The sequence below is a fragment of the Phocoena phocoena genome, chromosome 10 (genome assembly GCF_963924675.1).
Source record: "Phocoena phocoena chromosome 10, mPhoPho1.1, whole genome shotgun sequence".
Lineage (NCBI taxonomy): Eukaryota > Metazoa > Chordata > Mammalia > Artiodactyla > Phocoenidae > Phocoena > Phocoena phocoena.
Window position 1 is genome coordinate 68673521 of NC_089228.1, and position 16537 is coordinate 68690057.

At 37.7% G+C, this 16537-nt stretch overlaps 1 protein-coding gene across 2 annotated transcripts in view; it reads left to right on the forward strand.

The window, feature by feature from the left end:
* Positions 1 to 16537, forward strand: part of ZFAND3 (zinc finger AN1-type containing 3) — a 319579-nt gene that overhangs the window by 256890 nt on the left and 46152 nt on the right. The window contains exon 4 of one of the 2 annotated variants that reach the window (XM_065886255.1): positions 8051 to 8116. The exons of the other annotated variant lie outside the window; for it this stretch is intronic. Coding sequence (XP_065742327.1) covers positions 8051 to 8116 — 66 coding nt within the window. The remainder of the gene's footprint in view (positions 1 to 8050; positions 8117 to 16537) is intronic. 2 annotated transcript variants of the gene reach the window in all.

The window sequence follows — 16537 nt, forward strand, 5'->3', positions numbered from 1 at the left end:
TTTCAAGGATCCCTTAAGAAGTCTGCAAATCTGAAAGGTTAGTTTCCCATAAAGGTTTCCTCAGGCACTTAATGAGATTATACAGTTATTGATATTCATACTAGGTTTTGAAGCAGCATCATCACTGCCCCCTCTTTGCAAATGCAGATTTTTTTTATGTTCTTATTAAATGAAATGCTCTACACTGGGCTGTGAAAGTAAAGGTCACAGTGAACAACCACACATCACATAGCTTTAGCCCTTTGCAGTTGTCATACTGTTTTTATTTTGTCTAGATACAGGTAATAGGTGACGCTGTGCTGATTTTAAATTAAATCTAAGTTTTGTTATGACAGAAGTGTTTGGCTGAAAAAAAATCATATAATAGGGTCATCTATCTATTTGCGTGTTAGAAGTAGTTATTTTAAACTTACGTGAATATATTTTAATGGTGTTTGTGAACTTCTCTCTGAAAATTCAGAGCTGCCCATGCCAAAAAATGACTACATGTAACTTTATGTTTTGTGTTCATATGTTCTGTTGCTTCATAAACCATTTATTTCACTTTTTGATCTGTCAAAAGGAGGATTCTTTAGATTTAATAAACAATAGGATGCCATGTTGGCAAGGAATTTTTAAAATTCCCAAATATCAATATAAACGCTTCTTTACATAATTCAAATTGTGACATTTTCAACTATTATTTGCAAAGAAAGGTCCTGTTAGTAAGACCTGCTAGTGTTCACTTCTGTAAAGCAAGGAGGTTTGGCTAAGTTTCCTTTCAATCATTGACACTTTGAACACATTGCCAGCTGTGGTACAGCTACTTACAGGAGAGGCTCAGCACAGGGTCAGGGAAGAAGGGCACCTATGTTCAGAATTCTTTTTAAATGTCCACGGGGCAGTACCTATGGCCTAAATAGACGTATTTTTTAATTTTCTCTGAAGCCTCTTATAGAGAACATGCACAGGTCACTTTTCTGAGGAAGGCAGTGCATTCTTTCATTTGCAGACGCAGGACAAGATTTATGAGAACACTCTTGGTAGCTAAAATATGTCAAAAAAATAAAAGCTCTTGTAATACTGAGTGGTTTCTTCATTAATGTTATGAGATTCATGCTTGTGTTGATGGTAAAATGCAAATATAGAAACCTGAGTTGGGCCTTAGTTAAGCCTGTAAATAGTCAGAACTGAAGTCTAAATTGGAGAAGTGACAGCTCCCGATTTCATATTCATATTAAGTATGCTTTGTCACAGAAACAAGTGTCTAAAAATAAAACTGACTTCATTTGCCAGGTGATATTTTGACCTCTCAAAAAAGGTTTCTTTCTAGTTTTGAACTGCAAGATAGTGGTGTCTTAGAAATTCAGTGTTAATTGCTGTTGGACTTTATCACATTTCGGAGTATTAGTGGTGAGTGTTTGTCGGTATCTTAATATACGGGATTCTCTTTTTTGGTTACAAGGGTTCTAGGTGAGAGATCACATCTGAAAAACAAACAGATTTAACTGCTCAGAATCCTTTGAGTTACATGAAACATGGTTTTACTCTTCCTACATAAGTAGCAGAAATAGAATGTTCTGGGTTGAAATTATAATTCTAGAGTTTATTCCACTATTCTTGCCTTCATTTATTTAAATATTAATGTTTTGTTGAGAATGGGCAAACCTTTTACTACTTTTTGTACTAGTGCATTGATGGGTCTCTGCAGGACTAGAACAGTCAGTTGGCGTGTGAGCAGAGTGTGGAGAAGATGGAAATTATATTAACCTGTTTTGTTCTGTACCAGTCTTTCTCAAAGTGTGGTCCAAGGACTTATAGAGCTCCTCAGGACCCATTCACAGGGTCCATGAGGTCCTTCCTTTTCCAACTATATATCCATGTGAGGGTGATTTTTCTTCATATGCTTCATATAAGCAATCCATTGTAACAGATTGAATGCAGATGTGAAAATCCAGGTTTCTTCTTTAAGCCAGGCTGCTCTTATATTTTTAAAATTTGTGGTTATTTTTCATAAAAATATGTTTTTATATTGACATTAATTATTTTGTGAATTTTAAATGAAAATTAAAATTTTTTTTTCAGTTTTTATTTCAGATAAGGTAAATATCACTAGATATAACCCACATAAAGAAAAGCTCTTTTGTGTTCTTAATAATTGTTAAGTGTAAAAAGTTCCTAAGATGCAAATGTTTGAGAACTGCTGTGCTAGATTAACATGTAAATATGGTGAAAATCAACTGTTTATTAATAGTTCCATTTCCCTTCTGAATAGATATGCATGTTCAATAATTGATTTTAGCCTGGATCATTTTCATTCCGTAGTGAAAAACATATTTTGAACACCTCATATGCTAGGGTACCAAGAAGCTTAAGACTTTGCCACTACCCCTAAAGATCATGCCATTAAGGCCATTGCTGGGTCAAGAGAGAGCATTTCTTCCAAAACGCATACCCTGGCCCCAACAGGGATGTCCGCGCTACCGCAGAAGAGTCTATCAGTACTGGGCAAATGGAAAGCATTCCTGATTTCATTTTGCTTGTAGTGTTTTTCCCTGAGGAAGGCGTTGTGGGAGAATTTTAAACTTTATTTCTGTTGTGCAGATAGACTAATAAGCATACTCACGCACAAACACACACACTAATATTTGCAGAGCTGAGCAGCTACAATTATTTAGGGGAGTCGGGGTGGAATGGTAATGAAATTTTGTTGAGAGGCCCTTTTTATGAACAAAACAGAGAGCTTACCAATAGCAATTTCTTACCTACTTTGGAAATCTCCTTCTCATGAATCCCTGATTTAGAGCTAAATGGTGTGAAAAATCATGCAGTGAGTTAGGATTAGAATTTCTGAGAGATTAAACTTAAGATTCTGTAACAAGCTTCGTAAATGGTTTAATTTGGAAGTTGCATTTGGAGAAATGGGAGGGCTATTATCGGGGCTGAAGATTTTCTGTAAACTTAGATTCCTACTCATTATATCTTTATGCATCCTTATTTATAATCGATGGTGTACTTCAAACTCAATTATGTAGACAGATTAGGTGTGTCCTTTCTGATTAAAACAGTTCATGAATTGCAGGTTTAGGGTGAAGTTGGAGGATAGGGTTTTCTTTTCTGAAGAGATGGCTTATTTTCTTGTGCGTTCTGGTCTGTCCTTAATATTTATTACCATTTACTATTTGAAGTATCCGTGTGTATTTTGAAGGCTTTTAAAGAAAGAATGTTTTTACTGCTGAAGGAATATACATTCTTTGAATATTTTTAAAAGATAGTTTTGCATTCTTAATATGACCACATCAGGAGACAGTGTTGAGTTTATTTCACTATCTCCATTGCATAGATTTTTTTTTTTTTTTTTAAGGATGGCTCATCAAAAAACACTCCCATAAGATATTATGAATCTCTAGAGTGGAGGGAGAATTGTAGCTCATGAATCTGTTGTTTGAAATCACCTTTTGAATAGCAAGCCTGGAAAAGTGAGATGTTACAAAGGTAAACAATGTACAGATTATGATAGAGTGGAATTGACAAGCTGGTTAAAAAAGGATGATGCACTTCTAATTAGCCCACAGTGCCTTAGTTAGAAATTAATTAGATACTGTTATGTAAATGTCATGCTAATTAAGCAAGAATATTGAAGTGTTATAAATCTACAAAAAGAATGGCTATTTTTGTGTATTAATGTTTTGCAGTTATCATGAAAGCTGATAGTAGAATATTTGATTACTGAGCTTCTGGCAATTTTTAGCTGACTGACTTCTTGACAGTCCATTTTTCCTAATTGATGTGGTTTAGCACATGGTATAACTGCAGCCAATGGGGACTAGTGGAATCAGGATCCAAAAATAACTACTCATCACAGCTCTTTTAACAAAACCTTTCTGGGTAGATTGTTGATCTCTGTTTTCAAGGTTAAGGAGAAATACTGTTTTTCTGTATTTACTCAGCCTTAGATTTTGAGTGCCTAAGATGATAACCAGCATAAATGCAGCCGCCCTCCATACCTGTGTTCTTGTCTTTCTCCTGAGTCATAGTCTTCAACCAGTCAGTTGGATTGACTACTGTGGTAGCTCAGTGTTTTTTGACATGCTCAGTAACTAACTCTATAGGAGGCTGAAAAATGTTCCTGCCACTTTGGCTTGAAATGTGAATGTTGATAGTTGACGGGATACCTTTATTCAGTCCTTCTGGTTTTGCAGGTTACAGTGACTTTTAGTATGCAGATTTGACCCCTGTCTTCAACTTTACAGGGCTGGCTGAAATCAGTACTGGTTCCCTAAGAAAATCCACTACCCTGTTGCAAAGGCTGTAAAGATTTCTAGTTGCTGGTAATACAGCTGAAGAATTTCATTCCATGGCTCTCACGTGGAACTGCAAATGTGATCCATAGTGCTGCATTATGTATTGACACCTTTAATACAAGAATAGAAACATCCCTAAAAGACAAGATAGAGTATTCAGACTTACAGAATACAAACCACAAGCTACCACACACATTATTTACTTGCAGATTCCAGACTCTGAATTGTTGAAATTTAGGAAAAAGTTCTGAATGTAATATCAAATGAAAAATGATAGTATTAAGTATCTTGAGATAATGAAGAAACTTGAAAAAATTTGACATGTTTAATTTTGTTTTAGCAAAAGAAAGCAACAAACAGTCATGGTGTGATGGGCTAAAAGTTTAGATGAGTTAATCTTGATATTGTCTGGTTCAGAATTCCCAGAGAGTCTGTCATATTAAGCAAGGTACCTTAACTGTGGTTTTATTTTTAATATTTAACAACCCCAAACTTACTGTTCCAGACTCACTTGCTACTAATATAGGATAGAGGGTAATGGTGTGAATCATTCTGTGCTTAGAAATGCATTTATTTTACCAACCTTCCAATCCCGATCCCAACACACACACATACACACACAACATCACTACATTAACCTGTAGGACCCAGGCAAGAAAAGACTTCTTCATCCTACTCCTCAGGTATTAGCTCTGTCTACCCTTCTGTTTGGAAAGAAGAGGAAGAAAGGCCAAAAATAGGAGCAGAATTTACAATGATTTATGAGACCATACTCCTGCCCCCCTCTCAGACATTAGCCAACTCCATTCCTTGATGGAACAGATGCCCTGAGTTTGACCCTTACCATCAACTCTCAAAATTACTTTGTTTGCTATACCCACATGGGACTCATGTTATATTTTTATTGTTGTGGACTCAAACCTGAAAAGGTTCCCCTTGAGTGGCCCTTAATCTCCTGCATTCATTTTAACAGAGTTGATTTGCAATTAGTTGTGTAAGGGTAGATACCTTAATCTCCTATGGTTACTCCTTTTATTTGAGAGTATAGGAATTTTATATGACAGCACAGTTAGTATATAGAAAATATGTACAGTGCTCACGTCCATCTGTTTTGGAGTTTCAAGAGTTTCATAGGTTATAGTCTACCAGATCAAATTTAATTCCAAGCTCTCTGTTTATAATGTTGTCCAATTATCAAAGCTGGGATATATTATCACTGCCAGTTACTCTTGCTGTCTGTTTGTTTTGGCTCAATTATGGTTCTGTTTGTACTTTACTATAATGTAGTGAATACTTTGGATTGGGTTGTTAGTTTAACAAGCTCTCTGGAGAACACTTTCATGATGATGCATGTTGAGATATGCTAGGTAGCCTTGAAGTTATTTGTGTATTTGCCGAAACCTACAGAAATTCATTCATTAGGAATTTTCAAAAAGATAAACTTTCAACCTACAAATGAGGTAAAGATTGCATTTGTAAACATGGGAGTGTTAATTCATGAGTCCCAGCCAAATTTCTTTAGGGGTTTTGATTTAACCAGTTTCTCTCTGCTCTTATAATTTTACTGAATGAATTATTTTACGTCCTTTAAAAAAATATTCTGCTAGTTAAGCTGTTATTGATGCTTGTGTTTTGTGTGGTTCACGATGTTGTGTGAGCTCAGTGATCTTCGCCATATATTGAGCTGGGAGTTAAGTGTTACCAGAATTGGAACTAACTGGGCTCTTAATACGTACATCGTGCTCAGCTGGTTTAAAAATGTACACTAATCTCTTCCTATGCGCACCCCAGCCTATTGCATCCAAATTTCCAAAGTCAGGATTTGGGAATCTTTTTAAAAATGTACCCTTGAACTTTCTGGATTCCAGAAATGTTCCAGTATTTTTATCTGGTGGTTGTTACACAATTATATGTATGTTAAAATCCTTCAAGGTATATACTTAAGATTTGTGCACTTCATTCTAGTATTTCATTCTCTTTATGTTAAACCTCAGTAAAAAAGGGTTTTTAAAAAATGTACATTACTCTACTGATTCAATCAAGTGGCTTGCGGTGGTCACTTACTGAACACTATTAAGTGCCCTTTGTCCATACAGTCATGACCCAAGAGCAAAGTGAGTCTTGACCCTTGGGTGCATAAAACCTCATGGGAGAGAAAGTGAAGATACATAACATAAGGCTTTATAGTTTATGAAGTCTTTTTGTACAGATGATCTCATTAACACTGTGGCTTATGGGCAATTTTAACTATCCCCATTTTTTTGTTAAAGAAATTAAGGATCACTTACCCAGGATTACTCACTAAATAAAGAATAGTTGCAGGACTTAACTACTTATGTTCCCAGAAATAAGAATGATTCATTTAACAACAAAAAAACAAAAGACAAAAAAATCACACGTGGAAGCAGAAGCTATAACATTTTATGGAGCTACAGAGCCAGTGCCCAGAGGGTTTCGAGGATGTGGGGTCTGTATTAGGTTTTCTTGCAGCTCATTGTCTCTCCACGTTACTTATGTTTATGTCGCCATTTGGGCCTCCTCTGGAATTTTAGTATGTTAAGCTTTCTCTGGTGGATGTGACGTTTGTAGAAAATTTTTCAATTGAAATGCCCTGTTCTTTTGGTCTTTCTAATTTTTAATTTATTCTTGCCTCATTTTCAAATTCTTGAGAAGTATTTCCACGTGATGCTAGCCAGTGATGAATAATCCTTCCTCCTGATTACATTTAGCATTTATTACTTGTTCCATATTCTTTGGCAGTTGATCATTTCGCATCCAGCTCTTTTTTGCTATCATGTATTGTTCTTTGTTTAAGTAAACAAATTTTATCTTTCTAACAAGATTATAAGCCCCAGAGCATGAGACTAACCTGTGGTGGCACATAGTAGGTATTTGCTATGTGCTCTTTGACATTAACAACACACTTACTTGGTTTTCCTCCTATTTCTCCTCTGTGTCTTTTTTTTTTCCGGTACGCGGGCCTCTCACTGTTGTGGCCTCTCCTGTTGCGGAGCGCAGGCTCAGCGGCCATGGCTCACGGGCCCAGCCGCTCCGCGGCATGTGGGATCTTCCCGGACCAGGGCACGAACCCGTGTCCCCTGCATCGGCAGGCGGACGCTCAACCACTGCGCCACCAGGGAAGCCCCTCTTGCATATTCTTGAATTACACCTATCTGTCAGATCCCTAGGCCCACAAAGATTGCATGAAGGCTCTCTTGGTATCATATTTTTATAATTAAACTAGATATTCTTCCTTAGTCAGCAGTGCTGTCTTTAAATATTACAGTGATCCTTATTTCTTCTGACAAGCTGTTTCTTCTTCAGGGAGTCACCCCCCACTTTAAATAAGTCCAGTTTTGCAATAAATTCAAAGGTAGGGTGACCACTGAGATAAGCCTGAGAAGGAGTATTCCTGCTTATTTCTCTGTGGAAAAACTCATTTCCCCAAACTTATGGGTAATTTACTCTTACCCAGATCAGAATTCTAGTTAAATTTTTTTTCTTTAATGTCTTAACATTATGTGAGACTCGATTATTTTTTATGAAAAGCATGTTATAATGTAGAAAGAATATGGACCTGTAGACTAAATTACTGAACTAAGAATTAACCTACCACTACCATCACCACCTTCATCTTTCCTAATACCCCTCCTTATGCATATTTATAGGTTGATCCATTCCTTTTTAGATTTCTCTTTATCCAATATAGGAGCTCTTGGTATGTGGAGGATATGTCCTAACTGATGTACCTGCCTTTCTGTTTCCAGGTGGGCCATGCACAGATACAGCTCATGTCTCGTTAATCACACCAACCAAAAGATCCTGTGGTACAGGTACGTACATCATTCTTAACTGGATTCATTCTTACCTGAATTATTCACAGGCATTAGCTACTGGTTTTAATGCGGTGTCCTTGCCAGAATACGCTCTAATTTCTTCCATGATTTGTGAAGTGATGTATTATGTGCTTAGTATTGGGAGTGGGGTGTGAGTAGAGGTCGGAGTGATGCTCTTGGAGGTCAGATTCACTGAGTGAATGCTGGCAGCTAGAACCAAGAAGGTGGACATCAAAATTTACCTACTTCCCCATGTCTGAAGAATGTTATTAAGACCTAAACCATACAGAAAATGCAAATTATTGCCCAGTTTCTAGCATGTAGCTAATTTGTATAAGTCGTGGACTTACTAAAGAAACATTACTTAAATAATGATGGCTGGAGGGTAAAAGAAGTTATAGTACAGATAATCAGGTTAACTGACTAGTATAGTGTCCTAATAGTTTTAGAAAATTATTTACTTTCATTTGTGCTAAAGCCATGGGGTGTGCTGAAATCATTCTGCTCAGATACACGGAGTCCCCAAAAAACCTTAGTGCATCTGTGACATTTGTATTAAGCATGAAGCCATGAATCTTGTACCTCTCTAAAGAGCACTCATAATGCCCATTGCTCCCTTACTCTGTAGCTTAATTTATTTTCGACAATATTTGCCTTTTTAAGTAATGCTGCCTGCTATTTAGAGTATCTTAAGGATTATATTTGAAAGAGTCAAAATAATTATTTTGTTTTTCTAAAGGTCACAGAGTATTTTTCATAACTTAAAAAGTCCTTTTAACTCCCCAGCAGAAATAGCACAAGCTACTTCTGTGTACGGACTTACACTGAAACCTCAACCCCTTTAAATACTCATAGTTTTGATGTTAACCTCAAACAGGCCTGTCCTTGCACAGTTTCAGAGTAACATCCAGGCATTGAACTCTGAGGAACTTTAATTTTACTCTTTTGTTCCAAATGACCGGTTTTGAGGCAGGGCTGTGTGAGATAGTCCTGACATGCTCCCATCCCGCCTGTGCTCAGTACCCAAGCTCCACTGGGTAGTTCCTGATTGAGACAGAAGAGAACTGTGCCCTGGCGTGAGACAGACCGTCCTGCTTAGCCAGAGGGAAGTCCGAGAACTATCTTCTTACCCACTCCAGCCAGAAGCCTAAAAAAACACTCGAGCCCTTTGATTACAGGTCCAGCGCTTCACACACACACACAGGTTACTTTGGTCTTCCTTTTTTCCTTCCAGTTTTTGCCCTCAGGACAACAGGGTTTATGGTTATCATTACTGACATGTTCAGGTATCATCAAGGCATGAGCCTCGAGTGCATTTAGTCGTCCTGAGAGATTTAGGAAAGAGACTTGTGTGCTTAGCTTAGACACTGAAACTAGTAGGAACCCCTCCTGAGTATCATGTACTCGTGTCCTTCATCTTCTAGGCAGATCTGTTTCATCCTTTCTGTTCCCATACTATCTTGTGTATCTAAAAATACTAATACCATTTATTGCATGCTTACTACATTACCAGGCACCATACTTTACATACATGCATATTTAATCTACAGAACAATTCTGCAAGGTAGTTATTCCTCTTTTACAGTTAACCAAGACAGGCACTCAGAAATTTAAATATATTTCCTGGGGTGATATTACTAGTAAGTAATAGAGTCAAGACTTGAACACAGATCCTTCAGATCCTAAAACCTGCTTTTCACTACATCATATTACTGCTTATCGTATCATATTTTATCATAATTATTTATGCTCCTAACCAGACAGTACAAAGCCTATCACTGAATGAAATGTAGAGAAAGAGAAACACAGATTTGGAATTATAGCAGGTAGTGACATAGGTTTTGAAACAGAATTCTAGAAGCAGGTCTTGTTTCAGATCCTAGCCTAACCCCTTACAAAATGTGATTTTAAGTAAATATCTCAAAATTTGTTCTTCATCTGTAAAATGAGGTGATAAATCTCATAGCTTGATGTAAGAAAAGAAATGATACATGTAAAGCTTGCATAATAGATCTTCAGTAATGGTAGCTGCTATTATATTGTCTTAGCATTAAAGATTATGTGTATACAGTGGCCAGTCATTAGATAGTGTTGGTAACACATCAATCAGTATTTCAGGCAGAAAGGAGTTAGATTAGAAGTACCAGAATGCATTGCCATGCCTAGTTTCATTAATTGGCTTTATGTTGATCACATTCTTTGTTGCATGTCAGTATTATAGTAGGAACTGAAGGTAATGTTGTAAAGTCTCCTTACATGAAATGATAAGTGGGACATTGAGCTCTCAGTCACACATTTCCAGGCCTTCTTTTAGGTGAATACATCCCTCTTAACTAGAAAAAGATTGAGAGTTTCTGGCTTGGAAGGAAATTAATGCAATGTGCAGGTCATCTCCTAGAAAGCCTGAAGGAAAGTTGAGATTTCTCACTGTGGACATTAAAGGTCATCAGGTTCAGCTTGCTGTACTTCTTCTCAAGTAGCCGGTCAGTGGCCCCCTCAGGCTCCTCCAGTTAGCCTGAAATAATGGCCCTGACTCTAGAGGACAGAGCTTCCTGATTTTCAGAGGTAAATTAAATGGTTTGATTTGAGAACCATAAGCTGACTGTCTTTGTCTCCATCTTTCTCTCTGTCCTAAAATCAGCAGGTTGCCCATCGTGGGGATTCTGAACATTTTTCTTATGAATCAACACTTTTTAGTGTTACATTGCTGAAGTGTTTCTGTATTCTTGGTGTCTAGATTATTCAAGAATAGGACTCATGCCTCTAACACATGCTCTGGTGCTTCTACCTCAAGGGACACAGTGATAGTAGCTCTCTTAGAGGTCTTCCAGAGCACAGGGCTTCAGGCACAGCTGATAGTAAATAATTACTTTAACACACCATTGTAAAGCAATTATACTCCAATAAAGATGTTAAAAAATTTTTTACAGTGGTGTCATTTTTTAGGAGCCATAGAGTAAAGCCCTCTGAATTAGATCTTACTGACTTCCTCCCAGCCAATCTATCCATATAAGTTTGGACCTAAAGCAGCTTCCAGCTTAATAATCATGTGTGCTAGAAAAAGGATACTTAGGCTAGAATAAAGTTCTTTAAGTCACCGGTCTCTGAAGGGCATACAAGGTACAGTCTGAGAGAAAATCATAAAAGCTCTTTATCTCAGCCCTTTAAAATTTCTGTTTTGCAGATTAATTTCATAATTATGTATTAGCCCATATGTATAGTTTAAAATCAGCAAATACACATACAAATACATATTAAAGGTACATGGCCAAGTGTCTTAGATGGGAGTGTGCACTTAAAAAAAGTTAGTGATCTCTTCAGTACACAGGTCATTTTCTTTTTAGTACTTTGCAAATTAGATCTAAAGGTTAGCATTAGATCCATTATTAATAAGTCAAGGAACGAATGTAGCCTGAGTGGTTGATAAGTGTCTCTATTTGTATTTCAGGTGACTACTGTTTGATCAGAGGGTATTGTAATTTAGAGAGGTGGACAGCAGTGCAGAGTGGTGGGTCTGTAGCCATCAAAAGTGAGAGAGGGGAGGGGACCCTTTAAGAAATTGTTCTTTGGTAGCTGTGAGTCTTAAGAAGCAGATTGCAAAAGGCAGCAGTAGTGGCAAATGAAAGATCAGTTCGTGTTTGTGAGCTTGGTGGGAAAGGCTTTTCTTTAGATGCTGGCTTTTAGTCACATAGCATTAACAGTTAAACTTGGTAATCTTTAGATGGAAAAAAATAATGGCACCTTGATCATTTTGGTATTTAAGAGAGAAAAATTAAGTGCAGGTGTGTGTGGCTTTGTAGCACTCTGGGATATCTACAGTCAGCAAAGACTGCCAAGTCCCAGGTTGCTTTTGGTTAGAATGTGAGAGTTAAAGTATATCACACCTCCAGATTACTAGAGAAGGCTTACATTTCTTCAAAGAGCTCAGAATGTTTTGCACATGTTCCCTTGTTAATTCTCACAACATTCCTGCCAAGAACACGTATATTGTGAAGGAAAGAGCTCGCTTTCTTGGCAACAAGCTACCAGAAGATTCCCTTTTGTCCTTCATCTTTTCTAACTATCAAGTTATACCTTAAACAAAACTTGTAATCTGAGCTGCAGTCATCTCCTTTAGTCAACTTTTTTGGGAATGTATTTGGATACTTAGGTGAATACCTTCATGAGGTCATATTTTTATGTTTAAAGTGTCTTGTGGGGAAGAGGTTTGTTGCCTTTTCTTAGGATTTCTTATTTAAAGACATGTTATGTAATCTTTTTTTTTTGGTAAGACTTAATTTGTAGAGTTACAGCAAAAGAAATGTTATTTTGTATTTTATTTGTTGGAGCTTGCCATTGATGAACCTTAAAATTTAAGCTGTAATAGGCAGATAGAACCATGCCTTCCTTGTCTTAAATTTCCTTGGAAAATTTAGTCTCCCTCCAGTAGAATCCTTAACAGTGACCGACCGAAGAACCCTTCTCCTTCCAGTTCTTAGCTCTAGGCCCTAGGTTGAATTTATCAAGGTTGACATTTTAGCACATGAAAAAAAGGAATTTGCTCCTTCCCTAGTTCACCACTCTTATATGCCTTTATTGTTTGTTTTTTCATTTTATAGTCCTTTCATTTCTGAAGTTAAAATAAGAAAAAAGTTACAGACAGGTTTACAGACTAGGTGGTCCTGTCAACAGACTTTTGCTCCACTATATCTTATATTCACTTTTACTCTTCTTCCAGCAAATATGTTGAGTAAATAATATTCTCTCTGATTGACTTGAAAAATGATGGTTTTAAAATGCTGTGTGTATGTTAAAAATGTGATTATAATTAGTAGAATAGCAAGTAAAATAACCATTTGTGGGGCCATAAGGGAGCTGTAGTATTGCCTAAGATGAAAGCACGTGGGACTAGAAACTGTCCCATTAAACATCAAGGCAGGTTTTCCCAGAAAGTATTGTCTTTCCACTCTATAAGAAGCATGCTAATTCATTTTAACTGTATATCCCTTGCCTGATCTCTCCTCCCCTCCCCTCTCCTCTTTCTTCTTTTCTTTGCTAAAGCACATGTTTATCCTTTTGGGTCACCTATTTCAGTGTGATAAACCGTGACATGAACTAGATAGCCTGTTATTGTTCATTGTTTCCTTTTTTTCCCCCAAAACCTTTTCTTGACTCACTTCTCTCAGGCAGCCTACTCATGATATTATTGTTTGTTCTTACAAAGACAAGAGTAGAAACTCCTTTTCACCTGGGAGTTCAGAGAAGATTGATGTGCTAAACACTTTCCACATCAGTGTTCAGATGCCAGTTAAAGGGAAATGTCTCATTGTCGATATGTTGCCAAGAGGTTTATATAAGATCTTTTAAATTGATCCAGAAGCTAAAGGGTAGTGTTAAATCAGAGGTGGCCCTATAAATCTTAGAAATACCTACAGTTGTGTGTTTTATCTCCTGGTGGATTCAGTATTCATGGAAACAGTGCATTTAATCCCAGATAGTTAAGTCAGTGACTGTAGACTGTATTGGTCAATATCATACACTGTAGGTAACTCTTCTCAGAAGGACTCTGTGAAGCTTTAAAGGAAGGAAGGTGGCTTTGGGTGTGAGTTCAACTATGTAATTCAGTTCTTTTTTCATTCTTTTTTTTCTGGTCCTTCAGGTATAGCTTTTCCCTCAGGTCTGCAATATCAGCATTTGAGATAGAAAATTAGAAATTTGACCTACTTATGTAATATGCAAGTTCCCATCAGGAGAATATTAGGGAAGATACAAACCTTTCACTTTTTTATTAGCATTTTTAAAAACATCTTTATTGGAGTATAATTGCTTTACAATGGTGTGTTAGTTTCTGCTTTATAACAAAGTGAATCAGCTATACATATATCTCCATATCTCCTCCCTCTTGCATCTCCTCCCACCTTCCCTATCCCACCTCTCTAGGTGGTCATTTTTATTAGTATTTAATGTAACCATTGAAGAAAGGTCAACATACTAAAACTGTCACGGCAAGGGGAAAAGTATTAAAAAAAATGTTTTACCTTGTGCACTCATCATCTTGAATCCTGGGGTGGGGGACGAATACCAAATATTAGGCAAGACTGCAAAAATTTCTCTAAGCTAGAAGGTGTCATCTTGTTATGTTTAACATAGGAAAAAAGCCACAGGTTATCATGGTATGCCACAGTGATTGTTTACTGACAGTGGTTTTTGTCCATTGAGTGGATAACTGGGAAGGGAGATAATCTGCTAAATGCTTTTTCTTATGGGGTGTTTTTGGTAAAAAGTTTAATGTGCTTGATTTGTTGCATATATTAAAGAATAGAATGAGGTAGCAAGGCTCATTATAATAAGATGATTTGATACTCAATATGTAAATAATATCAGGTAAGTTTAAAAGCACCTCACACGATGTATAGATTTCAGAAAAGTTTAAGGAAAGCTTACTGTTTTTCATTTGTACCCCTAAATGAGAGTTAGGCCCCATTGCCACCAATTCCTGTGTTTGTGTTACAGGCCAGCTAGACTTGTATGTGTAAGTTTGCTGAACTTGAAGTCAGAGGCTTGTTTCAGAGGCCTAGGTTGAGTTTTAACTTGTGAAAAGCAGTGGCTCCCCCTCTGAGAAAAGGTTGATACAAGTGAATATCAAGCCAGGTTGCCAGTCTTGTCAAGGGGAATTTTTGCACTTGAAGGATAAAAATGCACTCCAGTATAAAGAGGAAAAGGAAGTGTGATGAGCTTTGTTGCTATTGTGTGTGTGTGTCCGTGTCCGTCCGTCTGTCCGTCCTAGGCTTTGGTGTTGAGCTGCTTGTGGTCCACGTGCTTTGTGCAAATTCAGGTTGCTTGGATCCTTGAATGCAGTTACAACTGTTTTTTTGCCTTTATGGTCATTTATTTTATCACAGCTTGCACTCTTACCAAGGAGAAAAGCCCTGAACTTCCATTAATTAGTTGTTCTATTGCTCCACTGGGGCAAAATGCCTGAGTCAACACTATTTAAAAAGGATATCAAGGGAATTTAATACCCCTCTCCTCCTTTGAAACTTTTGGACTTTTTGGGGGGTGCCTTTCAGGTTCTGCTCCATAGCACTTGTGTGCCTGCTGGAGGGCAGCGTGTTAGAAATGTGGCTTTCCTGAAGCAGTCTTAACCAGGAGTGGGATAGAACAACCACAGAGCTGCATTATAAATCATCCGAGCCTCACAATGATACTGCCCATTAAGGAGATTTTTTTTCTGCCCTCCTCAGTTCCTGGCTGTACTAATAGAACAGCACATCAGGCAAGGCTGTAAATAAAAGTTATTACCTAATAGGTGTGTGCTGAAGTGGAACGGACGGAGCTGAGGCATGGAGCCCTTATTACTGCTCATCAGCAATTATAAACAGGATAAAGTGTCTGGGACTTGCGCTGATGCAGTGAGGGCTAATAGAGGCTGGGAATGACACTAGGCTGTGATAGGATGATATATGCTGATGGGTTTTTACTGCCTCATTGTGCTGCTTGCTTCCAAGACAAGTTGTGCTATCCATTTTCCTGCTTGCTCATCTATCTGCAGAGGCATCCCATTGCCTCTCCTGCCAGCAGGTGGGCTGGCATTTATTCCTCATACCTGTGTCTGCTTCTAAGGCACCCCTGTTGAGAAGAGTTTCAGAAATATTTCATAATCATGGCCAATTAAAGCCGTGATCTTATTGTATTGCCTGCTGTTGTGGTTATAGATCACACCTTGAGAAGTGGTTGCTTACATGGAATATAGGACAACTGGAGACACTGTAGTTAGTCAGCCAGTCTAGTACTTTATTAAAAGACGACTGTGACAAAGTCCTGTAGTAGATTCGGTAGGAACATGCAAAAGAAGTGATAAACATGCATCTTGCTCCTGGGAGCTTATACCATAAAGAGACAGAATAAGTACAGAAACATAAATACAACTAATTCCAGCTTTAGAGAGCAAGAAATGTAACTAATGTTTATTTTTAAAAGTGAGGATGGGGGGGGCTTCCCTGGTGGCGCAGTGGTTGAGAGTCCGCCTGCCAATGCAGGGGACACCAGTTCGTGCCCCAGTCTGGGAAGATCCCACATGCCGTGGAGCAGCTGGGCCTGTGCGTCTGGAGCCTGTGCTCCGCAACGGGAGAGGCCACAACAGTGAGAGGCCCACGTACCGCAAAAAAAAAAAAAAAAAAAAAAAAGGACAGGGAGGATAAATTATGCTAATTATTAAGAGAAAATATACAAATGTGTTTTTTTTTTTTCTTTTAAAGAATTATCTTCTTGGTGAAATGCTTAGAATTTAGTGCCTTAGTACAAGGGTTAGGGTTAGAGTTAGAGTTAGGGTTAGTGTTAGACTAACCTAAAGTGATAGAGGGCTACTGGAATGTGGAGGGAAAGTCCAGCAGTGGGGATTATGTTTTCCAGTGAACAGAAAACTGCAGATAAACAACC